The 26,347-nt window shown below is 41.7% G+C and overlaps 1 protein-coding gene across 9 annotated transcripts in view; it reads left to right on the top strand.

Moving 5' to 3' along the window:
* The window catches only part of trappc9 (trafficking protein particle complex subunit 9), a 711,836-nt gene that overhangs the window by 439,051 nt on the left and 246,438 nt on the right, over positions 1–26,347 (top strand). Inside the window, exon 22 of one of the 9 annotated variants that reach the window (XM_072255643.1) lies at positions 21,279–21,477. The exons of the other annotated variants lie outside the window; for them this stretch is intronic. Within the exon in view, the coding sequence (XP_072111744.1) occupies positions 21,279–21,319 (41 nt within the window). The 3' untranslated portion in view covers positions 21,320–21,477. Of the gene's footprint in view, positions 1–21,278; positions 21,478–26,347 lie in introns of those variants that run through there. 9 annotated transcript variants of the gene reach the window in all.

Raw genomic sequence — 26,347 nt, 5'->3', positions numbered from 1 at the left:
CAATGAAATGCCGCGCTGTCGCCATCTGTTCCGGCACGTCATGACAGCGGTTTTAAAAAGCTCCGGTTACCCCGTACACACTGCAATGGCTATTAAGCATTTTCAGATTTATTCACTCTGGAGACCGTTTCTGAACATCTCTATTTTCGGGGGATGAAAACGCCGTTTTGGTGTGGACAGAGGGTGAGAAATACCCACCTAACTGGGCTGATGAGTGATAGAGCTAGGAGAGTGTTACAGCTCCAATGATCCAATTTCCAGCAGACTTCCTGTCCAGACTGTGTTGCATTTGCAAGTTTCCCATGTGGTAATGTTTGTTGCCCTTGGGTTTTCTGTTTGTTTATCCCACATCTTGAAGAGATATGAATTTGTAAATTAACTGAGCATTGTGTGCTTCTAATTGGGAGAATCAGGAGGGAGTTGATGGAAACCTTGGAAGAATGAAATGAAATTAATATAAATGCTTGATGGTTGATGAGGGCTCTGTGAGTCAGCATGTTTTTGTGTTGCTTTACTCTCATCTGTTAAATATCTCCTGCAATTTCTGATTTTATTTCACATTTCAGGCTTATGTATTTGTCTTTGTATTGATTATTGAAGTTGGTGAGTTAATGTGTATCTACCAATAAGCATTCTCTTAACCATGATAATATGTTGAATAAGAGATGGAGAAGAAATATGTCCAAGGGTAAATCAGCAGGTCCTTGTTTGACTGGAGGTGCAGTATACCGCTGTATACAGTAGTATCTCTTGAGCATATTATCTGCAGTTTAATCACTATTCAGAGACCAAAATATTAATGTGGAATTGCAGGACTTAAATTTGCTTGATAATTGTTCTTAGCCAGTATCAGAGTTACTACCAAAGAGATCCATTTGGTGTTTTCTTTTGTTGCAATTGTTTTGCCATTCTGGCTATTTGGCTGCAGAAATCAGGCACTGAATATACTACGTGCAGTAAAATTGGGTCACATGCTATTCTAGATGGAGGTAGCTGGCTACTGTGCTTGAAGAAATGTTTGTGATTCTGTTAGTTTGATATGTTGCATTTCAGGTCTAGAAGGATAATAGGATTTGTTACTGATAGTTCTGCAACTTTCATGATGAAATTTGAAGTTGTAACAATAGGTTCAATATAGTGGAATTATCACAACATGCTGCATCTTCCAGCTTAAGATGGCACTGGCGAATTTCAGCAACTTCTGGCTGGTGGCTAATGAAACAATGAAAATAACTAAATACTTTGTTAGTCACTCTTTTTTTGGTAAGTGATTATTGCAAACAATAACCTATAACTTCCATTTGAACTTGGAGGTAATACAATTTGGGAGAACTGAGTCAAGGCAAGGCAGTGGGTTCTTTGCTGAGAGCAAAGAAGACCTGAGTTTTGATTGATTTAAGCACCATGCCAAATTGGAAAGTTCAGGTTCAGGCTGAATTGAGGTGGCATGGTCCAGGCCCTAGAGAGTGTCAAAACGACTGAAGCTGATATTTGGATGATTTAAGTGCCAGGCCAGATTGAAAAGGCTGGGGTGTTGAGACTCGAGGTGAGGGACAGGCTGGTTCATTTTGCTGCTCCACTCTTCGCTGAACTAAGGGATTATGGACAGGACTGTCTTTGTTGGACTTCAGTGAGAATAGAATATAGAACATAGACATCTACAGCACATTACAGGTGCTTCGGCCATCAATATTGTGTTGACCATGTAACCTACTCTAGAAACTGCCTAGAATTTCCCTATCACAGAACCCTCTATTTTTCTAAGCTCCATGTACCTATCTAATAGTCTTTTAAAAGGCCCTACTGTATCCACCTCCACCACCATCACCAGCTGTGCATTCCACGTAACCACCACTCTCTGTGTGGAAAAACTTACCCGTGACATCCCCACTGTACCTGTTTCCAAGCGCCTTAAAACTATGCCCGCTTGTGTTAGGCATTTCGGCCCTGGAATGCGATTTGCTTGTGTTTATTCTTCACATGATTTGGGATTTTTTCTCTTTGCACATTGGGTGTTTGAGGGTCTTATTTTTAATGTTTTATTTTGGGTTTCTTTGGTTTCTGACTGCCTGTTAGGAGGGGAATCTCAAGGTTGCGTAATGTATACACATTTTGATAATAAATGTACTTTGAACTTTGATCTTGGAGTAACTAAGCCTGTAAATTGTTTTCCTGCAGAGTAACTCTGAAAAGATGAGGTTATTTCAAAAGCTGGACATATCCCAAAAGTGTTTTCTTAACATAACAAGACTGTTTAAGGGCATGGTGTGCCCTGCTGAGACTATTTTAGTGCAATATAGTGTTCCATAAATGGTATAAAAATACTCAATGGTAACACTGTGGTGTTCATCAGTGATTCTTATACCATGAGTACCATACATAAATATGGTGAAGGCTCAGGTGGTGCACACTTGTCAATAGAGTGGTGCTCCCCTATATTTAAATATTGTTGGTGAAAGTTCTAGGATCACAAGAATATAAGAGACAGGACTAACGGAAAACAAAATTAGATCCTTAAGCTTGCTAGCTGATCTACTGTTGGCTCTAACACCATCTCCTTACACTTTCTGTTCACAGATGTCTGTTCATTTCAATTGATTTTGTATTTTCAATATATTCAAAGCTAGTTTTTGGGGCAGAGATTTCCATAGATTCTTCCCTTTGAAAAAAGGAATTCCTTAACTGCATCTGAAATGACTGACCCCAAAATATTAAAGTATAGTCTTAGATTCTAGTTACCCTCAATAGGGGAATGAATGGAGTGACATCCTCTCAGCATCCAATGCATAAATATAATTTAGAAATCAGAAAGGTTATAATGTCTCTGATTTTGAATTGAATAGAAGAATATTGGTACACAGTAAGCCCTGTTAATTTGTGTAAATATAGAGTACACATTCAGCCTTAAGGGGAAGGCATCTTGAAAATCCTACATAAAATGATGCACATGAAATCCTTGCAAAAAACCAAAAAATCTTCAGAATTGTTGCTACAAATACAAAATTGTTTTGCAATTATGTTGAATAAATAAATAAATATATAAAATGTTTTAATCTATAAGTAAGATCTAATGGGCTGTTCTATGCTCTTCAGGAGGGACTGGGAACTTAGAGGAACAGAATAATTCCAACCATAGAAGTAATTTATTGAGACATAGTATAATATTTTTGCCAGTTAACTTGACTGCTTGGCAAATATAAGGACTTTTGAAGGCATAGAAATGTGGCACTTTCTAGGATGATCATTCCAAAAGTTGGCCTATATCTGCCTGGTTGCTTTTCAAGTTCAAGTTTCAAGTGTAATTGTCATTCAATTATATGTGAATATAGCCAAATGAAACAGTGTTCTTCCATGGCCAAGTTACAAAACACATTACGAATAGCTCACATCACAATCAGCACATATGATTATGATTTCATAAAAGCGTACAGTCTTAAACCGAAAAAATAGCCCGTCCCAGAATTGTCCCGGTCCAGCTTGTTCTTCCACTGAACAAACACTGGGGAGCAGCATTGAGCAAGTTCTGGAGGATAACACAGAGCTAAAACAGGAGAGCAGCAGGTGGGGTCTTATGATCACAATAAAAGTATTTAAAACAAACACCCTCACCTTTTTGGACTGCACACCATCTTGACACAAGGTATGGAGTAAGTACAGTTCCATCGCTATATGGGTGGGGGGGAGAGGTGGTTGTTGCAACTACTAGTGGATAAATATGATATAAATCAATGTATTCATATTGTAAGATTAGGGTTAGCAGAAATTAATATTTATTTTATGAAATGATACTTGTGTGAATTTCCACGTGTGTTCATGTTTTCATATTTACTAGTGCAATTAAATTTTAAAATAAGACACAATACAGTAGAAAATAATGGTGCTGATATAATTGTATGGAATTAATAGGGTCTTGTGAAAGGAAAGTTGCATTTAACTACTCGAGTTGAATTCCTTGGAGACAAATCTTGCAGAGTAGATGAAGGGGTAGCTAGTGCATGTGGGGTATTAGATCAGCTTTTAATGACGTTCTTTGTAAGGTTAAACCACATGAACTTTGAGGTTAATATACAAACATGGACTGGATGAAGCCAGTAGCAGGCTTTTGGCATGCTGTAATTTGTGGGCTATGGCAGAAATAATGTATAGGGCATAATTAATATTGACAACTTGGCTGACAGAACCAAATGTAACACTTATAAATTTGCTTTTGAGATGTTATATGCTGGGTCCAGGAAAGGTCCTCTGAATGATAACACCAAGGAATTTAAAATTGCTGACCCTCTTTACCTCTGATCCTCTGAGGACAGGCTCATTGATCTCTGATTTCATTTTCCTGAAGTCAATAATCAGCTCTTTGGTCTTGCTGACATTGAGTAAGAGGTTGCTGTGGCACCACTCAGCCAGATTTTCAATCTTCCTCCTAATGATGATTTGTCACTACCTTTGATTTGGTCAATGACAGTGGTGTTGTGAGCAAACTTGAATATGGCTTTGGAGCTCTGCTTGGCCACACAGAGGTCTGAACACAACCTGTTATGCTAAGATAAGGAACTCAATCTGCTTTCTTGTGTATAATTTATTTTTCATGTTGGCCTTGCCAAACTACGTACCACTAATTTTACGTAAATTATTTGCCATTATGCAGTGCATTTCCCCATTTCATATAAATCACTTCAGTTTATTACATTTTCCATTAGCTATTTCTTGCAAAATTGCTGCCCATATTAAAAGCGATCCCTGGGAAGCACCAGCAGTACCGTTGTCTCTATAGTGAAACATATGCATCAATTATAACTTTCTGGTTACATTTCACATTTCTGGTATTACAGCTTGTCATAATGTTTGTGGCTCTTCAAATGATTCTTACACTGTACTAGCTTTCTTGCCATAAAGCTGCAGGACTAGATTCGAAGTATATTTATTTCCTCTACACAGCATACCAGTACTGCACTCTGTTGAGCCCAGCACTGGGGTGTGAGATCAGATGTTCTCACTGTGTTTGGTTGTGGATACATGGAAGTCTGTGATGAGCTATATAATGCAGAAAGCATGTAGTTGTCTAAGGAACTGTCATGTACAGGTAATTCCAATCTGCAGCAGATGGTATGGCCTCCACAGAGCCCTGATCTCAGGATCATTGAGGTTGTCTGGGATTACCTCAAGAGACAGAAGCAAGCGTGGTAGCCAAACTTTGCAGAAGAATTGTGGCAAGTTCTCCAAAATGCATGAAGCAACCTAGCAGCTGATTTTTTATAAGACTGCATAACAAGGTATCTAAGAGAACTGATGCAGTTTTAAAGGCAAAGGGTAGTCACATCAAATATTGGTTTGATTTATCTTTTACTTTTTTACTACTATTATAGAAATTTTTTTGATATTTAGATATGTTACATTATTTTTGAAAGCATCTTCACTTTACATTTTTTTACATGCACCTAAGACGGTGCACTTTATACAGTACCGTATAAAGTGAGTAGAGCAGGGGCTAAGCACACAGTTTTGTGGTGCATCTGTGCTGACACAGATTGTGGAGATGTTGCCAATCTGGTTGGGTGTGCATGTGAGGATCCAGTTGCACAAGGATGTATTGAGGCCTTGGTCTTGCACCTTATTGATTAGTTTTGAGTGATAGTGGTCTTGAATGCTGAGCTGTAGTCAGTGAAGAACATCCTGATGTAGGCATTTTCACTGTCTAGATTGTTGTAAGGTTGAGTGAAGAGCCTATGAAATTGCAGTTGCTGTTATCCTCTTGTGACTGTGAGCAAACTGGAGTGGATCTAAGTCACCTTTCTTGTTATTATATGTTTATTATAAGTTTCATTATCAACCTCTCAAAGCCCTTCACCACAGTGAATGTAAGTGCTACTGGATGATAGTCATTGAGATAGGATACTATGTTCTTCTTAAGCACCAGTATAATTGAAGCCTGCTAGAAGCAGGTTCTTGTAATAGATTGACCAGAACTGCATACAATACTCTATTTCTGGCCTAACTAGAGTTTTATACAGCTGCAACATGACTTCCTGAGTCTTGTGCGCAATGTCCCATCTGATGAAGGCAAGTTGTCATTTCTTTACCATTCTATCTACTTATATTGCCACTTGGAGTGAGCTATGGATTTGGACCTCAGGATCGCTCTGTACATCAATGCTGTTAAGGGTCCTGTCATTAACTATACTTGCCGCTTACATTTGACCACCTAAGGTATAATGGTTCATCCTTGTCTGGATTAAATTCCACCTGCCATTTCTCCACCCATATTTGAATGGATATAGCAGTATATCTTGCTATATCCTTTGACAACCTTACAGATTTTCCATGGCTCCACCAAATTTTGTGTCATCTTCAAATATGTTAACTAACTTGTACTTTTGCTGTAATCTTAAGGTGGGCAAGGTCTTGTTGGTATAGTACTGCAATGCCATGGGGAAGGTTTCACTGCTAATGCAATGGTTGTTCTGTATCAGCAGTGTTCGGGTTATGACTAGAGATAACAGGAGCTTTGGAATGTGCGCCGTCCGATGTAGGGAGTATTTTTTTTCTTGTTGGGTGCCTGAGAGTGAGGTGTTTTAGGTCTTTTGTTCAGAGGAAGATGAACAGAGAAGATGCCTGAGAGGAGTGGACCTGGAGCAGGGCCGGGAGTCAACAAAACCCGAGGAAATTGATGGAGAACCACCGGAAGGGAAACCGTGAGCTCCAATGTGTGCATTAGACTGTTTTATTAATATGAGCCCTTTTTGTTTTTCTTTACTAACCTTCTAGTCAATTAAGAATTATAAAGCTTACTTGTTGAATTGCATATGGTGTACTGTCTGTTGTTTCGTGGTACTGATTTGTAACATCATGCAGCATCCGCACAAACAAGATGTTTTGCACCTCGCGTTTTATACATTTGGTGGGGCCAGAGACAGTCTTCCCTAGACTAACGCCGGTGGCTGAGCCTTAGGGTTACAATTGTGGGGGTATCGTTGCAGGATTGATTTCGTTGGATGCTGTATGATTGCCCTGAGCATTGAACCAGTGGGTTGTGGATGCTGCCGGGGTGGAGCAGTGGTGTGCATCCACAGGGTTACCGGTGACTAATGTGTGTTGAGGGGGGTAGGTATTCGTACTCCGGATGAATTGTTAATTCGACTTTTAAGTACTGTTAAAGCTGTTGGCAAAGTTATGATTGTGGGGCAGAGGTTTGATAAAATGGCGGACACAGACCTTGTTTTAGTTCAGACTAACACTGACGTAACAGAAGTGGAACTGCCTGGTACTGTTGGGGCCCCAGGTGAGGGGGAGCCGTGGACTGCACGTACTTTCCAGGAGGTGGAGACTGTAGTGGAGCGAGCTGAATTGCAAGTCGAGTCTCCTGTAGCTGGAGGCGGAGACTTCAAAGTCAGGTTTCTCTCGTTTCTGCCTAGTGAGGGGAAGGAGTGGTCTGATTTAGAATGTCTAATGAGTCCCTGTCTCCCAGTGAAGAGTGAGAATTATGAGTTAGTATCTGCCCTTACCTCTCTGGTGAATAAATGGAAAAATGCCCAGGTCCAAAGTCCCAGCTATGGTAGACTCCGCCTATTCTCAGGAATGAAGCCCACTCGTAAAGGGGAAGAGGAGTATGAGACTTGGGCGGAGCAGGCCTCTCAGTTGTTAGATGAGTGGCAGTGCTCTGATGACATAAAATGACAGTGATTGGTTGAAAGTTTGAGGGGGTGGGCTGCTGACATTGTGAGAGCCGTAAAGTCTCAGTATCCTCTTGCCACTGTTGCCGTTTGCATATGAGCACTGGAAAATGCATTTGGTGTGACATGAAGCCCAATGGAGCTCATGATGAGGTTTCAGAACATGTGTCAGGAGAAGGGAGAGAAGCTTTCTGTCTACGGGGCAGGCTATCCATGGTCACTTTACCGTTCATTTTCCAACCAGTATTTATCGCAATTACCATTGATGCCATTCAGTGCAGAAGAGATCTGGGGTCTTAGTGCGGGTCATTGTTCATATCATGGTTATTTGTCAGTGAAGCTGGAGTTTTCGGAGGCCAATGTGGGAGTAGCTGAGGCTCTTGATACATTAGTGTTAGTTTGTCCGGACCCCATTGAGAAGGGCGGTGTTTCAATTCTTGTGGGGACCAACAGTCCAATTGTGAGGAGGCTCATGGGAGACTGCAAGGAGAAAACTGGAGAGAGCTTCCTGAGAACATTGTTCGTTCACCCCTTTCACCTAGTGTTTCAAGCTGCTGTTGAGGAAGTGTATGGCTGCATTGGGCCAGATACCGAGTTTGGACGAGGGACTGTGTGGTTCACCCAGTCAAAGCCAATCGTGTTACAGCCCAGGGAAGTAGCAAGAGTGATGGGGACCCACAAATTTCCTGGAACGCCTGAGGGCGAGGCCCTCTTAGTGGACACTCTGGAAGACCATGAGGAGGAGTCGGGAATACCTGCTGGGGTACAAGTGAGGCCCGAATTGCAGAAGCCCTTGGTTGTACAGGCAAACAGGCTGGCAGTGATTGTCCAGAACACTACGAAGAGGGAGATCACCTTCAAAGGGGGGATGCCCCTGGTGCATCTTTTCCCGGTAACGGTAATGTCTAGTGTCCCTGTGAGACAAGCCAGGGAGAAGCTATCTGAAAAAGGAGGAAGTTGACCGCGGAGTCATTTAATTTTGGGGACTCCCCAGTACCTGTTGGTTGGAATAGGAGGTTGATAAAGAAGATGTTGAAGCTGGAAGGTGTCTTTTCTACTGATGAGTTTGATGTGGGTTGTTCTAAGGGCACTCATCACACTATCCAAGTGACTGGGGACACCCCGTTGGGAGATAGGTCATGACGATTGGTTCCCCGCAGAGGTGGAAGACATTCGGCAGCATTTATGTAAGTTGAAGGAAGCTGGGATCACCACTGAGTCCAGAAGCCCCTATGCATTCCCCAATAGTAGTGGCCATAAAGAAGAATAGGAAGGTATAGGTGTGTGTGGACTATAGGACTCTGAACAGGCGTAACGCCCCCAGCCTGTATACGGTCCCAAGGATCGAAGGCGCACTGGCCTGTCTGAGTGGTGCAAAGTGGTTCAATGTGCTGGACTTGAGGAGTGGATATTACCAGATCCCCATGAGTGAGGCTGACAAAGAGAAGACAGCATTTATATGTCCCCTGCAATTTTTCCAGTTCAAAGGGATGCCCAGGACATATTGGGAGCCCCTGCAACCTTCCAGCATGTCATGGAGAAGATGGTGGGGGATATGAACTTGCTTGAGGTATTGGTAAATCTGGATGACTTCATTGTGTTTGAGTCCACCCTGGAAGAGCATGAAGTGAGGCTACTGAAGGTGCTGGGTCACCTGAAAGCTGGGGTTAAAACTTTCCCTAGGTAAGTGCCAGTTCTGCAAGACGTCTGTCAGCTATGTTGAGCACATAGTCTCATGGGATGGAGTAGCTATGGATTTGGCAAAGATGGAGGCAGTGACTACGTGGCCAAGGCCCCAGACTGTGAGCGCTTTGTGCTTGTTCCTTGGGTTAGAAACATAGAAAACCTACAGCACAATACAGGCCCTTCGGCCCACAAAGTTGTGCTGAATGTGTCCCTACCTTAGAAATTACTAGGGTTACCCATAGCCCTCTATTTTTCTAAGCTCTATGTACCTATCCAGGAGTCTCTTAAAAGACCCTATCGTATCCGCCTCCAACACCGTTGCCAGCAGCCCATTCCACGCACTCACCACTCTGCATAAAAAACTTACCCCTGACATCTCCTCTGTACCTACTCCTCTGCACCTTAAACTTATGCCCTCTTGTGGCAGCCATCTCAGCCCTGGGAAAAAGCCTCTGACTATCCACATGATCAATGCCTCAGTTGATTTCAATGCCTCGATGGTTCTGGGTTGCTATCAGAGGTTTGTGAAGGGCTACATGAAAGTGAGTCACCCTTTAAATTAGCTTCTGTGTGCTTACCCTCCCTTGGGGAAGAAAGGGAGGAGGGTGAAGAGCATCTTAGCCCTTCGGTGTCTTTTGGACCGAGGTGAGATGCGAAATGTGAAGAGGCATTTCAGTTGCTGAAGGAGGTGCTGACCTAGGTGCCTGTGCTGGCTTTTGCAGACCCCCGATTGTTGTATGTACTGCATACCGATGCCAGCAGAGAGGGATTAGTGGGTGTCCTGTATCAGGATCAAGGCACCAGGTTGCTGCCCGTTGCACTTGTCAGCTGGAGTCTGTCGCCCTCTGAGAAAAACTGTCCCACACAGAAGTTGGGGTTTCTGGCATTGAAATGGGCTGTGGTGGATAAGCTGAGTGACTACCTCTATCGTGCCAAGTTTGAGGTGAGGATGGACAACAATCCCCTAACTTATATCCTGACCTCAGTGAAATTGGATGCCACAGGCCATTGGTGGTTGCCGATGTTGTCTGCCTATGATTTCAGCCTGAAATACCGGGCAGGGAAGTAGGAATATTGATGCTGAAGCTTTGTCCCGACGTGCGCATGAAGGGCTGGGCAGTGATGAAGAGTGGGAGAGCTTTCCTGCCCTGGGGGTGAAAGCCATGTGCCAGTTTGCCATCACGGTGAAGGCAGACGGGAGACAAGGGCAGGATCGAGCGGTGGATCAATTGGGAGCTTCTGATGGTGCCATTCCACAAGTTTACTGTAACCCGACTGCTCTGAGGACAAACCAGACCAGTTACTGGAATTGAGTCCTGGGGAAATGGCAGTTGCTCAGCGAGATGACCCGGGACTCGGTACCATTCGGTCAGCGGTCAAAAAGGGAGACATGGTCCAAGCGGAGAAAACAAAGCAGTGCCTCCATTACTGAGAGAACGGCCCCGATTAGAGATGAGGTACCAGATCCTACAATGGATCACATCACCTCCAGACCGACCTTGGCGTTCCCAGTTGGTTCTGCCTGAGAAATATCGAAGGATTGTGACGTCCTTCGATTATTCTGGACATTTGGGGGTTGAAAAGACCTTTTTATTGCTCAGAGATTGGTTTTACTGACCCCGAATGAAGCCGGAGGTCGATGAATATTTCAAGTTGTGCATTCGATGCATATGGAGGAAGATGCAGCCTATGAGGGCAGCTCCTTGTCCCACTTGCCCTCTTGACCTGGTGTGTATGGATTTCCTGTTAATAGAGCCAGATGCCACCAACTTGGCGAATGCCTTAGTCATCACAGATCATTACACCAGTTATGCGCCAGCTTTTCCTACCAAAGATCAGAGGGCATCCACGGTGTTGTGGGAGAAGTATTTCATTTCTTATGGCCTTACCAAGCAGATACATAGTGATCAGGGACTGGGATTTTGAGAGTAGGCTCATTCATGAGTTACTGAGCATGCTCAGAGTCAAGAAGTCGAGAACTACTCCTTATCACCCGCAGGGTGACCCCCCGCCCAAGAGGTTTAATCGGACCTTGCTAGACATACTCGGACCCTTGGCGATCAGCAAGAAGAAAAGGTAGAGTCAGCAGATTGGACATTCGGCCCGCTGCTACAATTGTACCCGAGATGAAGCTACAGGGTACTCACCATGTTATCTGATGTTTGGGCATGAGGCAAGATTGCCCATCAACCTTTGTTTTGGGACTGACGAGGATGATCTACCACTGAAGACTTATCTGAAGAATGTGTTTGATGTGAGCAGGGAGTTATAAAAAGATTATGAATTAGCTGACATCGCAGCTGCCAAGCAAAATCAAGGAAATAAGAGGAAATATGATCAAAAGGTTATGTTCTCCCAATTCACGCTGGAAGACAGAGTCCTCATAAGGAATTAGGGGACGCCTGGGAAGCATAAGTTGGCTGACCACTGGGCGGCTACACGCCCTATGTAGTGGAGAATCAGATGCCAAACGTACCAGTTTTCCGTATGAAACCAGAGGATGGGAATGGGCTTGTCAAGATTCTCCATTGGATCCACCTTCTGCCTCTAGGACAAGAGGTGCGGGTTGACCCAGAGCCAACCTGGAGTCTGCACCTAGTAAGAGGACTCTGCAGCATCGCAGGACGACTGAAGGACCAACAGTAGGAGAGGTTAGACCAGCTCCTGTCCCTGAGAGGGATACTGATTTGGTGAATGAGGAAATGGGGGTTGGTATATGCTGCTTTTGCTAACTCTCCACTGATTGAGGAAGAGATTCCTAACCCTTCTCATGTTGAGCCAGGTGAAATTGGGGGGAGGGGGCACTATCTGTGGACAGCCTGGGGTTCAGTGGGACCCTGCAAGGGATGAAACAGGGCTTGGCCAAGGGACAAAGGCTTCCGAGTTGCAGGAGGGCACGAGTGATAGACCAGGGGAGGCCTCGCCAGGTAGACTAGAAGTATCCCCGGTAGTGTCGGAACATGAAGAGGTAGCTGAAGGGGGTATGGAAGTCTCAAAGAATCAGGAGACCACCAGATAGGCTGGCCTATGTAGTACGGGGGGAACAGAGAGTGGCCCCCTACAACTTTGGGGAGGTGTTTTACACCTGGATTGGACTTTATGCTTTACTGGAAGGGTTGGCAAATTATCCCAAAGTTATGAGGACATGACTAAATTTGGTGGGGAGAGAGTGTAACACCCTGGGGAAGGTTTCACTGCTAATGTAATGGGTTGTTCTGCAGCAGCAGTGTTTGGGTTATGACTAGAGATAACAGGGGCTTTGGAATGTGCGCTGTCCAATGAAGGGAGTGGTTTTTTTTCTTGTTGTGTGCCTGAGAGTAAGGTGTTCTAGTTCTTTTGTTCGGCAGAAGATGAAAACCAAAGATGGTTTTCCTTATTAACTCTCTATGTCAAATTAAGAATTATAAAGCTGAATCGTTGAATTGTGTATGGTCTGTTATTTTGTGGCACTGATTTGTAACAGGGTGACACATCACACAGTTGTGAACAGAGCTAGTGTTTACATTTTGGGTTGTTACTATGGCTAGTCACTTTAAAGTTGTGTATGAATATTTCAGTTATATTCTGCAATTGTATTTCAAAATCCAAGGCTTTTTTAAACCTTAGTTTATAATCAAGTGTAAACATTTTTTTAAAAAGGCTATTCAATTACTTGTTTTATTGGAGAATTGTTAGTTAGCATTGTTAAAATTGGAAAAAAGCAAATTAAGAAAGAGAAATAAAACACAGTAAGTGATGCCTGCAATTCAACTATAAAGGAATGACACAAAGATCACCAGTGCAATAAATCTGTCAAAAGCCATTTGCAAAATGCAAGTTTACCTGTTGACGACAGGAATTCTGCAGATGCTGGAAATTCAAGCAACACACATAAAGGTTGCTGGTGAACACAGCAGGCCAGGCAGCATCTCTAGGAAGAGGTGCAGTCGACGTTTCAGGCCGAGACCCTTCATCAGGACTAACTGAAGGAAGAGTGAGTAAGGGATTTGAAAGTTGGAGGGGGAGGGGGAGATCCAAAATGATAGGAGAAGACAGGAGGGGGAGGGATGGAGCCAAGAGCTGGACAGGTGATAGGCAAAAGGGATACGAGAGGATCATGGGACAGGAGGTCCGGGAAGAAAGACGGGGGGGGGCGAACCCAGAGGATGGGCAAGGGGTATATTCAGAGGGACAAAAAGGAGAGTGAGAGAAAGAATGTGTGTATAAAAATAAGTAACAGATGGGGTACGAGGGGGAGGTGGGGCATTAGTGGAAGTTAGAGAAGTCGATGTTACAGTAGAGGAGGCCGTGGATAGATTACAGTAGAGGAGGCTGTGGATAGTTTACCTGTTGAACTATTTTTAAACCTTTAAGTTTTATTCCATTAACATGCATCTGCCTACAAACTACAATGGTTGTTTTGAAATGTAATGGCATAACATATCTCAAGGACTCTGTTGCTCAACTTTAAAGTGATCTGCCACAGTGCTAATTCAAAAGTTTTTGCACTGGAAATTCCTGTAATGGTTTATAAAGGACCATCTTGCACTTGTGTGTAGAAGGTTCACAGCAGACTATTTGAGCAAAAAGATAGAGGAATTGCTGATAGCTGTTGAACCTATTTAACTAGCTGCTGTTTGTCTGTAATTTAAAGGTATGTGTACTCAAACTGACTGAGCACTAACTTTTTCTGTCAAGTTTGTCCATATGAATTAATAAACATTATAACTTCACAACTTTCAAGTAATCAAATGAGGAATTTCTCTCAGGGGTACCTTTATATCACCCTTTTTCCAATTCTATTATATTTGTGAATTTTGCAAATCTATAGTGCAAAATGAAGTAATTTCAAGTGTCACCGTTTAGTTCAAGACCCATAATTCACTTGCAAGCTGAACGTTTTTCTAAAATTACACTTTTGTTCAAATATTCCATGACGAAACAATGTAAGGCATTTTTAATACTGTTTACAGTTCAATGGGTGGGAGTGGATCTGAGGTGCTCAAATGAACTCTTCTTCTTAATCAAAAACTAGAGTATGCAAAGTGGCAAAGGTCACTGCTAACCCAGAATTTTACAGGAAACAGAAAAAGTTAATGATGGAGAAGAAAATTTGCTCAGATTTAAATAAATAAATAAACATATACGTTTGTTTGTGTGTGTGTGTGTGTGTGTGTGTGTGTGTGTGTGTGTGTGTGTAAGTTTTTTAGACCCCTACGCCGTAAGATAAAGCAATTTATTAAAGGAAACTGAGCAGATAAATAAATGGTTTGCTTCATTCTGCAAGGTGAAGCAGGTCACTTGAACTTGATAGCCCCCACAGAAGGATTGTGTGGGGCTCAGGCATAGTGGAGCCACTGAGTTTTTCAAAATTCACGGGTTCCAGAAGGGTACCAAAGGATTGGAAATCTGCAGATGTGACTCCCTTGATCAAGAAGAGAGGAAGGCAAAGAGTAGGTAGCAATATATCTTGGCCTGAAACGTCAACTGTACTTTTTTCCATAGATGCTGCCTGACCTGCTGAGTTCCTCCAGCATTTTATGTGTGTTGCTTTGATTTCCAACATCTGCATCTGCAGATTTTCTCTTGTTTGTGGTTTGATAGCATTAGATCTTTTAGTCTCACATCTATTTAAAACAAGCAACTGGAACAAGTTGGTGAGTCAAGCAGCATCTATGGAGGCAAAGGGATGGTTGATGTTTTGGATCAAGACTGCATCAAACTGTCAAGGGAATGTAAAGGGAAGATGGCCAATATGTACAGTAGAAGTGGAAAAGAAAAGGATGAGATGGAGGCTGGTAGATGACAGATGGATCTTATAATCAGAGAAGATGTGGCTAATCATTTTAAAGCAGGTTCATGTAATCGAACCAACTCAATGCAGTTCTCTAATAGTTTTTTCTTCAGTTTTTTCCAGGTTCAAACTTATTATGGGTAAATATACCCAGGGTAAAAGTATATTAGTGCAAAGAAATATAATCTAAGGCATTATTAGGGTTTCTCAGGTCAGTTGAACAACCAGATAGCATTGGGGAAGAATCTGTTGTTGAACTTAGAGGTGTGGGTCTTTTGACTCCTGTACCTCCTGTCTGATGGCAGCAACAGAGTGTGGTCTAGGTGGTCATGGTTCTTAATGATGGATATCACCTTTTGTAGATAGATTTGATTGTGGAGAGAGCTGTACCAGAATCAGAATCAGTTTTATGATAGTGAAATTTGTTATCTTGGCAGCAGCAGTTCAATGGAATACATAATATAGAAGAAAAAATAAATAAATAAGTAAATCAATTACAGTATACATATATTGAACAGATTAAAAATTGTACAAAAAACAGAAATAATATATATTAAAAAAGTGAGGTAGTATTCAAAGGTTCAATGTCCATTTAGGAATCAGATGGCAGAGGGGAAGAAGCTGTTCCTGAATCGCTGAGTGTGTGCCTTCAGGCTTCTGTACCTCCTACCTGATGGTAACAGTGAGAAAAGGGCATGCCCTGGGTGCTGGAGGTCTTTAATAATGGACACTGCCTTTCTGAGGCACTGCTCCTTGCAGATAGAAACATAGAAAACCTACAGCACAATACAGGCTCTTTGGCCCACAATACTGTGCTGAACATGTACTTACATATTTGCAAGTACTGATAGCTGAAGGTATCCTGGGTACTTTGTAGATTAGTACCCAAGATGGAACCAACTAAATTTACAACCCTGTGCAGCTTCTTTCAGTCATGTGCCCCCCAACCCCACCAATACCAGACAGTGATGCCGCCTGTCAGGATGCTCTCCACTGTACATTTATAGAAGTTTTTGAGTGTATTTGTTGATGTACCAAATTTGTTGATGGGCGGAATGGCCGACTTCTGCTCCTTTGTCTTGTGGTCTTCAAACTCCTATTGAAGTATAACTGCATTGATATGTTGGGAATAGGTTAGATCCTCAGAAATCTTGACAGCCAGGAACTTGAAGCTGCTGACTCTCTCCACGTCTGATTCCTCTATGAGGAATACCCTCTTGTCTCCCGTGATGGAACCATTGAGTCTACCACTCTCTGTAGACATTTGAGTTTCTATCAATAAAGTTTCCATACCAGGCCATTATACAAACAGTCAGAATGCTCCCCACTTTGTATCTGCGGAAATTTGCCATAGTTTTCAATAACATGCCAACCTACCTTAAGCTTGTAACAAAGTAGACATGTTGGTGTGCTTCTTCATGATTGTGTCGGTGTGCTAAGCCTAAAACAGACCTTTTGAGAAGTTGACACCCAAGAACTTGAAGTTGCTCACCCTTTCTACCACTGACTTTTCAATGAGAACTGGTGCTTGCTTGAGTTGTAGTTGACCTCAGTGTGTGAATCTGGCAAATGCCCACTGAGCATAGAGTCATAAATGTCTTTGACAGGATTTTGAGGACAAGACAAAAATAAGACAATTCTTGCATTGAATGATATATGTGTCACTTGAATTGCTGTCTACTTGTGTAAGATTAGTCAATTAGAAAGTTGCTTCTGCTTTTTGTCTTGTCCTCAGAATTGTTTTCACTATAAAATTCAGTACCTTAGTTTGAGTCCATTTTAAAAATCCAAAATGTCATTTTTTTACTCCTTGTGGCTTTATAATCCTTAAGATAAGATGAGATATAGGAGCAGAAATAGGCCAGTTGGCCCATGGACTATGCTCTGCCATTTAATCATGGCTGATCCACTTTCCTTCTTGGCCCAATATCTTGCATTCTCCCTATATCCCTTCTTTAAGCCACAATGTTGTACTTGTCAATCTCTAATTGCGCTAGAAGATCATGTACCTTATTTTGTATTCTGTGTGCATTCAAATATAACGTGCAGTCCTGTATTTTTAACCCTTTTTGATTCTATCCCGTTACGCTACAACTTATCACACTGACTGCAATTTTGCCCTATTATCTGCCCATGCTTCCTGGACAGTCACACTGCCTCTGCTGTATTGAACCTGCTGCAAGGATAGTCATAGTCATATTCATACTTTATTGATCCTGGGGGAAATTGGTTTTCATTACAGTTGCACCATAAATAATTAAAGAGTACTATGTAAATTATGCCAGGAAATAAGTCCAGGACCAGCCTATTGGCTCAGGGTGTCTGACCCTCCAATGGAGGAGTTGTAAAGTTTGATGGCCACAGTCAAGAATGACTTCCTATGATGCTCTGTGTTGCATCTCAGTGGAATGAGTCTCTGGCTGAATGTACTCCTGTGCCCACCCAGTACATTATGTAGTGGATGGGAGACATTGTTCAAGATATTGCTCCCCCTCAGATTCAGTGGTAACCTGCCCTTTTGTACACGTCATACCTTCCCCAGAAGAGATCCCAGTGATCCAAAAATCTGAAGTCCTGCCCATCGTACCAGTTTGGAGGGCCTGGTTTTCAAATTTCTACCTAGCTTTCTAAGTCGTCTCTTCAGGAACTCCTCCCTTTTCCTGCCTATGTCATTGGTGCCAGTATGTACCAAGGCTTCTGACTGCTTACCCTCCTCCTTTAGAATGTTGTGGACCCAATACAAGATGTCCTTGACCTTGGCACTGGGAGGCAACCTGGGTGTCTCTGTCACGCTATCATAGAATCTACTTCTCTAACTATGGAATTTCCTGTCACTACTGCTGTCCTCTTTTCCCCCCTTCCTTTCTGAGCCTCAGTGCCAGAGACCCAATCGCTGCAGCTTCCCCCTGGTAGGTCATCCCCTCCAAACAGTATCCAAAGCGGTATACTTATTATTGTGGGGGACAGTCTCAGGGGTACTCTGCACTGGTTGCCCATTTCCTTTCCCTCTCTTGACAGTCACCCAGGTACTTGCCTCCTGCAACTTAGGGGTGAATACCTTCCTGTAGCTCTTATCTATCACCTCGCAGTTTCCCATATGAGCCAAAGGTTATTGAGCTGCACTCCAGTTGATTTGCACATTCTCTGAGGAGCTGCAGCTTGGTGCACCTGCTGCAGATGGGGTAACCAGGAGGGTAGTGGTCTCCTAGATTTCCCGCAGCTCACAGAGAGAAAACAACACAGTTCCTGGAGCCATACTCACTGCTCTAATGATGCACTAACAGACAAAGGATGAAGAAGAAACTTACCGAGTCAAAGCCTCTTCACTCCAGTGTTGGTCCACTCACTCAGTCCTCAATTCTGCTCCACCATTTGATCATGGCTGATCTATTTTCTCTCTCAATCCCTTTCTACTGCCTTATCCCTATAACCTTTGACACCCTTGATAATCAAGAACCAATCAACCTCTGCTCTAAGTACGGCCAATGACTTGGTTTCCACAACCATCTGTGACAATAAATTCCACAGATTCACCATCCTATGGCTAAAGAAATTTGTTCTCTTCTCTGTTCGACAGGAATGTCCTTCTATTTTCAGGCTGTCCCTGCTGGTCCTAGATTTTCCCACTTTTGGAAGCATCCTTTCCATGTCCAAACTACCTAAGCCATTTCTTTCCATTTCTTTAGTTGTTGGTTTTCCTCCAGGATTCAACCACGACTTTTCTTAAACACTTAGCTTTCATGTGATTTAAAGTTCATATCAAATGTCCTGAAATAACTTTAAATCTCATTCTTTAAAAAAAATCAATAAGTAGACATTCTTCTAATTTCTAAAAGGCCAGAAAATGCATCAACTAGCCATATTGATCTCCAAGACTTGTACTGCATGGCTTCAGTGTCCGAAATCAATATTTTTCAATTAGATCAGTTCTTGTATGTAACATGAATTCTGGCCTTATAAGGTTTCAAATATATTATGGACTTTCTTTGGTCCAGTGATTTCTAGAATCTGCTTTCTGGTAAGTCATAACAATAATTCTAAGGAGTGCTGCCATGGAGAAGTCTTTCCCAGTGTTCAATAAAGCAGTTAAATGAGAGCATGATAGGGGACTAAATTTTTGTCTTGCTGCTGCCATGATGAGTGAAACTGCATTGTGTACACAGCTGCATGATGTGAAATATTAATTGGTTTGGTTTCAAATTTTTTATCAAAGTACGTAAATGTCATTATAAACTACTCTGAGATTCATTTTCTTGTGGCCATTCTCAGTAGAACAAAGAAATACAACAGAATCAATATAAAACAACAAACAAACAACCAATGCGCAAAAGATGACAAACTGTTCAAATATGAAAAAGCAAATAATAATAACGATAAATAGTAAATAAATAATACTGAGAACATAAGTTGTAGAGCCTTTGAAAGTGAGTCCATCCGTTGTGGAATCAGTTCAGTGTTGAGCTGAGTGAAGTTATCCATGTTGGTTCAGGAGCCTGATGGTTGAAGGGTAATACAGTTGAAGTCAGAAGTTTACATACACCTTAGCCAAAAATGTTTAAACTTAGTTTTTCATAATTCCTGAAAACATTCCCTGTCTTAGGTCAGTTAGGATTATTACTTTATTTTAAGAATGTGAAATGTTAGAATACGTAATAGTAAAGAGAATGATTTATTTCAGCTTTTATTTCCTTTATCACTTTCCCAGTGGGTCAGAAATTTACATACACTTTGTTAGTATTTGGTAGCATTGCCTTTAAATTGTTCAAATTGTCCATCAAATAACGCCGCCCTCGGTCACCATAGCGACTTACGAGCTGCTCGGTGCTCTCTCTCCCAACTCAGCAGAAATCCAAAAGTTCCTCGTGCCTTAAAGTGACAGTCCAAAAGTTAGTCTTCATCTCTCTCTGTCCCCCTCTCTCTCTCTCTTTTCAAAAGCACAGTTCATGGGGGTAATCGAGCACTGTTCATAGGGGTAATTCAGGACCCCGTCACACAGTGACAGTGATATTCTACATTTATTCCAATAAGTCGTTTACCCTGTGTTTGATTCGGTTCGTTTGGAGCTGTATATTTTTATGTTTCATTGAATGTTTTTGTTGGAAATAAAAATTTTTTTGTCATTATTCCCCAAATAATACAGTGTAACAACTTTTTACATAACATTTACATTGTATTAGGTATTATAAGTCATCTAGAGATGATTTAAAGTATATGGGAGGATGTGCATAGGTTTGGTGTGCCGCCGGGCCCTAAAGTCCACTGCACTGAGACAAATTAAATAAGGGACTTAAGCATACGTGATTTTTGGTATTGTGGGGAGGGGCGAGGAAGTTGGGGTCTGAAATCCAAAAATTCTGAATTCCGAAATGCAACTGGCCCCAAGGATTTCGGATAAGGGATTGTGGACGTGTATATCAGAGTTTGAAGTAGTTGTCTATTAATATTTATGTCATATGTAGTTTAATAGATTAATAAAATCATGATTTCAATTAAAATCCAGTAAAATAAATGCAGAAGATTTATTTAATTAAGATAGCACTGGCAATATATGGCAACATTTTGCAGGCAGCTCATCAAACTACTAGCTCCTCCAGTAGAAATTCTTCTTCTGCACTATGATTACTGCAATCTCTACAGTGTGTAATTTCCCCTTTAGAAATATACTTTTGAATTGTCTAAACAAACTAACAATTTTACGATCTCCTGAATGATTCAACGAATTTGACTCGGGAGGCCATTGCTGGGTGTGGGTGCTGCTGAGAATGGAAAACAAACTTGTGAGCTTCGTTACTTTGTGCCAATTAAAGTGACAAGCCAGATTATAGTGTCGAGGCCTCAAGAGCAGAGAACAAATTGGTGTTGTGATTCCTGCCTGTGTTTGACCCAACTCCCTCTCTTCTCACTACTACTATCAAGTGGGAAGTGCAGAAGTCTTGGGTCTAATGCCACCAGGTTTGAGAGCAGGCATTCCTCAGTGCTGAACTGATTATGCAGCCTGTGGGCTCACTTTCAGGACTCTGAAGCTCATGTTCCATGTATTATTTATTTACTTTTTGACTGTTTGCATGATTTGTCCTCTTTTGCACATTGGATATTTGTCAGTTTTTGTTGTGTGTGGTTTCTCATGGATTTTATTGTGTCCTTGTTTTCAGGGTGTCTGCAAGAAGATGAATGTGAACATTGTATGCGATAGTAAATTTGAACTTTGAATTAACTTAAAGAACCTGTCATGGTATTATGAGAAGATATTGCAGTGAAGATGTAAAACCTCAGTGTATTTAACAAAATTAGGTGTTTGCAGCAAAGTGATCAATTCATCACTTAAATCTCTATCTAAACACATCATCTGTACAGTATAATAGTTTGGAAAGTACTTTGGCAGTAAGTGATTTTAATTTACATTCAATTTCGGTAATTTCCATGCTTATTCCTTGGTCTATTTGCATGAGTCCAAGCTTTTTTGTGGGTTATATAAAATAATCAGCTTCCATGCTATTCCTGCTATCTCCCTTTGTGCTTTATTTGGCACACAGATAACTGCATTACCGCTGCTTCTTGTTACAGTCATACTGAAATTTTAAAACGTATGTATTACTTTTGCTGCCAGTTTTCACCCTGCTTTCTCATTCGCATTATTCACCTGTGAAACATCTGCATTTTGGGATAGGTCAGCCCCAAACATCCATAACAAGTCCACAGGCTTCTAAAGTATTGTGAATATTCTTTCTCTTGCCATGATTCCTATGAGGACTTTATTTAATTCCCTCATTTGTTTCATCTCTGTTGCATATACTCCAATGATGAGACTTTCACTAAGATCCCCTCTACCGAGAGAACAGGGTTGATTGCTGCATCTTGCCTATTCATGCACTTCTGCTCTCATCCTTGTCCTCTTGGATAGATTAAGAGCAGAATTCTCTCAGCATTCACCCTCCATCCAAACTCTCTGCATCTCTGTAATCTTTTGCAATTTCAGTCAGCCCCATTAAGATTCCACCACTAGAGAGGCATTTCCCTTCTTTCCCTTTTCAGCATTTTGAAGTGATTGCTCTCTTAGAGGTTCTTTGTTATGCACTTCTGTCCCTATGAACCACTCCCAGTATTATTGCACCTATACATGCAATCGCAGAATTTTCAGTACCTATCCTCCCACTTCATCCCTTCCCACTATCCACAAACCTATTTGACCTTTGGAGATGAAGCAAAACTTATGCACATTTCTTCCAATCCAGTGTATTGTATTTACATTTTATACTGGTGAAACCCAACACGAGTTGGGTGATGACTTTGCAGAGCACCTGCATTCAATCTGCAGGGGTAACCTCAAGTTCCATGTTGCTTGCTGCTTTAAAACTCCATCCCATTCACAGTCTGACATTTGCTTATGCTTTTTACATTTTCTTTTACAGCGAGGCATATTGCAAGCGAGAGGATCAACTCATTTTGTGTCTGGGGACATTGTAGCATTAAACACTCAATATTGATTTCTTTTTTTTTGTCCATTTCTGAGCTGGTCATTTCTGTTACCTGTAATTTTGACTTGATTTGTCTCTCTTTGTTAGAATATCCTGGTCTTTTAATAACATATTACAAAGTCTAAGAAGCAGTATGTGCTTCCTGCTGCCTTTATCCACCTTCTATACTACTTAAGATTAACTTTTTTTTTCTTTCCCCATTCTGATGAATGAATTTGGTCTTTAAACATTAATTCTATTAATTTTCCTGGATGCTATCTAACTTGTGGGCGTCTCCAGCATGAGGAATGAATCTTTATCATTTGTACGGCTTAATTTTGTGGTATATTCATTGATTGAGCCACCATGATCTCAAAGGAGATAACTGATTCTGAATAGTATCTAATAACTGAAGTTTAACTTCTGCTGTTGACTTCCTTTAATGGCATTTGTGTAATAGATCAGATGCTTTTTATTTATTGAGCTGATATTTTCAATAGCATAATTGAAGAAATAAAACAACTTTGGCATTGAAACAAGTCTGGAACGATGCATTCTTGGTAGATGAGAAAGGATTCTGTCTAAAAACATAAAGTTACTGTTAAATTCAATGAATTAAAAGCCATTTAAACCCTCCTGTTTTTTTTATTTCATCACAGGTCTTTTATTTTTACTTCTCCTGCGAGCACTTTATTTCTAACTTGTTTCAGATCAGATAAAAGATCATTAACCTCAACTATTAATTTTGTTTCTTGTCCAATGTGTATTGCATTACTTGCTGAGAATCTTGTAATTTTCTGTTCCTATGGCACTCAGCTGCAGTTTCCTTTGAGGTCGTGTCTCAGTTAGTTGTTTATTAGGTTCATAGGGATGGTTTTGCAGCCACTTGGGGTTTAAGTTTTAGGGACAGAGGTGTAGGGGAATTTAGATGTCAGGTTGGAGTCTAAGCCTCTTCTCAAGGGTGCAAAAGACATGGGACAACATAGATGGATGTTGGGGCAGCACTTCAGCATGAATGAGCTCTTGTGACCCTTCCAGGACCAGCAAATTGTCAGATGCCTCTGGAGTTCTGTGTGGGCAGAAGGAATGAGGTCTGATGATCCTCTATGTACACGAATCAGTGAGTCCAGTATTCGAGTCCTACTGTTCAGTTATTGACGGGTCCTGGGGTTGATGCCGAACATTGAGACCCAAGGGTGGAGTCTAGAAGTCAACGCCCGATGGCCACTGCTCTGAGTCTACAAATCTTTGTGCACGCTGAGGAAAGCTCAATGTCTGCAAATCTAAACGCACTGGAGGCCGAAGATGGCCTGTCGTAGGTTTGGAGGACTGTGTATGTGCGTGGGTTGGTTGGTGTATGGGAGGGAGGAACATGGTTTGTTTTGCATCTGTTGTTTTGTGGTTTGTTGTGTTCTGTGTAGTTCTGCTGAACATTCTGGGCATGCTTTGTTGGCATCAGAATGTGTGGCAACATTTGCATGCTGTCCGCTGCACTTCCTTGGGTGTGTTGGTTGGTTACGCAAACGACTCATTTCACTGTAAGTTTTGATGTACATATGATAAATAAATCTGAACCTTAAATTGTATTCTTTTGTTTTTACCATCTTCAGAAAAGTGTACAAATTTACGGTCTTTTCTTTGTTTTCTGTTCAACTGCTTCTGCTTACCTAAAATCTGCTGCCATCTTGAAAGCCCTGCCATTTGGTTTACCATCATTTGTAACCTTTCCCTTTTGCCTCCTATTCTCACTGCTGATATACATCTTAACTGCCTCGGGTTTCTTGTATTCAATGGTTCTGTGTTTTGAAAAAAGGGTATTTACTTTGTAAGTCAAATTTATCAGTCTCTCATAGCCCAACTGGAATCTTTCTTTGTACACTGCTGCATATGTGTGTCCAATTGTGGCATCCTTTGCAATTAATTCCTTATGAAATAGCCATGATAAACTGATGTCTCTAATTATTACTAATGTATTCAACGCTTGAAATCCGAAGTCTGCAGTTTCAAGTCTGAAATTATTAACACAAGATGCTGGAGATAAATAGTATCTGTGGAGAGAATTATGCAGTAACATTCCAAGTTGTTGAGTCATCATTTGGTCTGTTTTCTTTGTGGGAAAACGATAAGTGCTTCTTACTGCCACATGGCTGAAACCTCAGAATCTGTCAGCAAGGTGCGTTTGACATGAGCCAACAAGCAAAAAAGGACTTGATTATGTTGACACTTTGTGCAGAAGGACTGGATTGTTTCAGTGTGTATGTCAGTGCATTCTAGGTTTCCACATCTGTATGCCACATACAGAAAGTTCTGGATGTTAGATGCTGGCATACTTTACGTTAATTTCAGCCATTGAGCTTGCAGTGAAGTCCAGGAATATTCTGACTACATGCTCAAAAGTGCTTTATCCTTGGCTGCTCATCATTACACCAAGCAAAGCTGACTCATCCCGCCTGGCCCTATTTATTTAAATAGGGTTGCTAGCTATCACTTAAATAATGCGCTTCTAATACTTCTATTATTTGTATTAGTATTTATACTTAGTCTATATATTGAATTAATCACCTATCACTTCTTATTTTAAAAAATCACTTGCCACTCTTGTCCCTTTAACCTTTCACCCTCTCACTTAAAATTTGTGCTCTCAAGTATTTAGCCTTTCTACCCTGGGAAAAAGATTCTGGCTGTCTACCCAATCTATGCTTCTCAGAATTTTAGAAACTTCTTTCAACTTCTGGTGCTGCAAAGAAGAAAATCCAAGTTTGTCCCGCCTCTCCTTGTCACTAAAAATCTCTAATCCGGGCAGCGTCCTGGTGAACCTCTTCTGAATCCTATCCAAAGCTTCCATATTCTGTATTTCTAATTGCCGAGGCTTTGTCTCAAGCAGCTTTGGGGAGGAGGCTAGGCAGTGGTATGGTGGGATCTTTTACTTTCCTATTTATCTTGGTAGTTTTGAGACTGCAGTTCATGCAGTTGTGTGCTCCTCCTGCAGGATGTGGGAGATCAGTGAAATTGAGATATTGTGTCCAGCTGCATTTGGACTCTGTAGAGCATCGTCAACAGGAACTTTAGTGAGACGGTCACATCTGAGGTACAGGCTGCAACTAGCTGGGTCACACCAGGAAATATAGGGGGTTAGGCAGAGGGTGCAGTATTTCTTTATGGCCACTTTCTCATCAATGCTTAGGTCAAAACTCTGCATCAGCTCTGATGCAGATTTTCGATCCGAAACGTCTTTAGATCCTTTCCTCCCACAGTTGTTGCTTGACTCACTGAGTCTTTCCAGCTTATTGTTTGTTGGACTGCAGCAAGGCTTTTAACAGGGTCCCATGTGGTAGGCTGGTCCAGGTGAGGTCATGTGGAATCCAGGGTGAGCTCGCCAATTGGATACAAAGTTGGTCAGATGATAGGAGTCAGAGGTAGCGAAAGGTTGCTTTTTAGATTGGAGGTCTCTGACCAGAGGTGTGCATACAGGCATTGGTGCAGTCCATATAGTTTGTCATATAGCGTATATTACACGTTGAGCAACCCTTGTCTGCAATTCCAAAATTTTTTGACATCACAGATGGAGAATTCCACAAGGGTATGCAAAGGTTCCCAGGCCAGGCAATGCACAGGTCTGTGCACAGCACAGACAGTTCTGAGAAGTTCTCATTGATAGGGTGCAGAAGTGGGCTGAGAAGTGGCAGATGGAGTTCAACCCGGAGAAGTGTGAGGTGGTACACTTTGGAAGGACAAACTCCAAGGCAGAGTACAAAGTAAGTGGCAGG

Source organism: Mobula birostris, chromosome 1, assembly GCF_030028105.1.
Source record: "Mobula birostris isolate sMobBir1 chromosome 1, sMobBir1.hap1, whole genome shotgun sequence".
NCBI classification, from domain to species: Eukaryota; Metazoa; Chordata; class Chondrichthyes; order Myliobatiformes; family Myliobatidae; genus Mobula; species Mobula birostris.
Note: the sequence above shows the minus strand (reverse complement) of the source record. Positions and strands in the feature narration are given on the sequence as shown.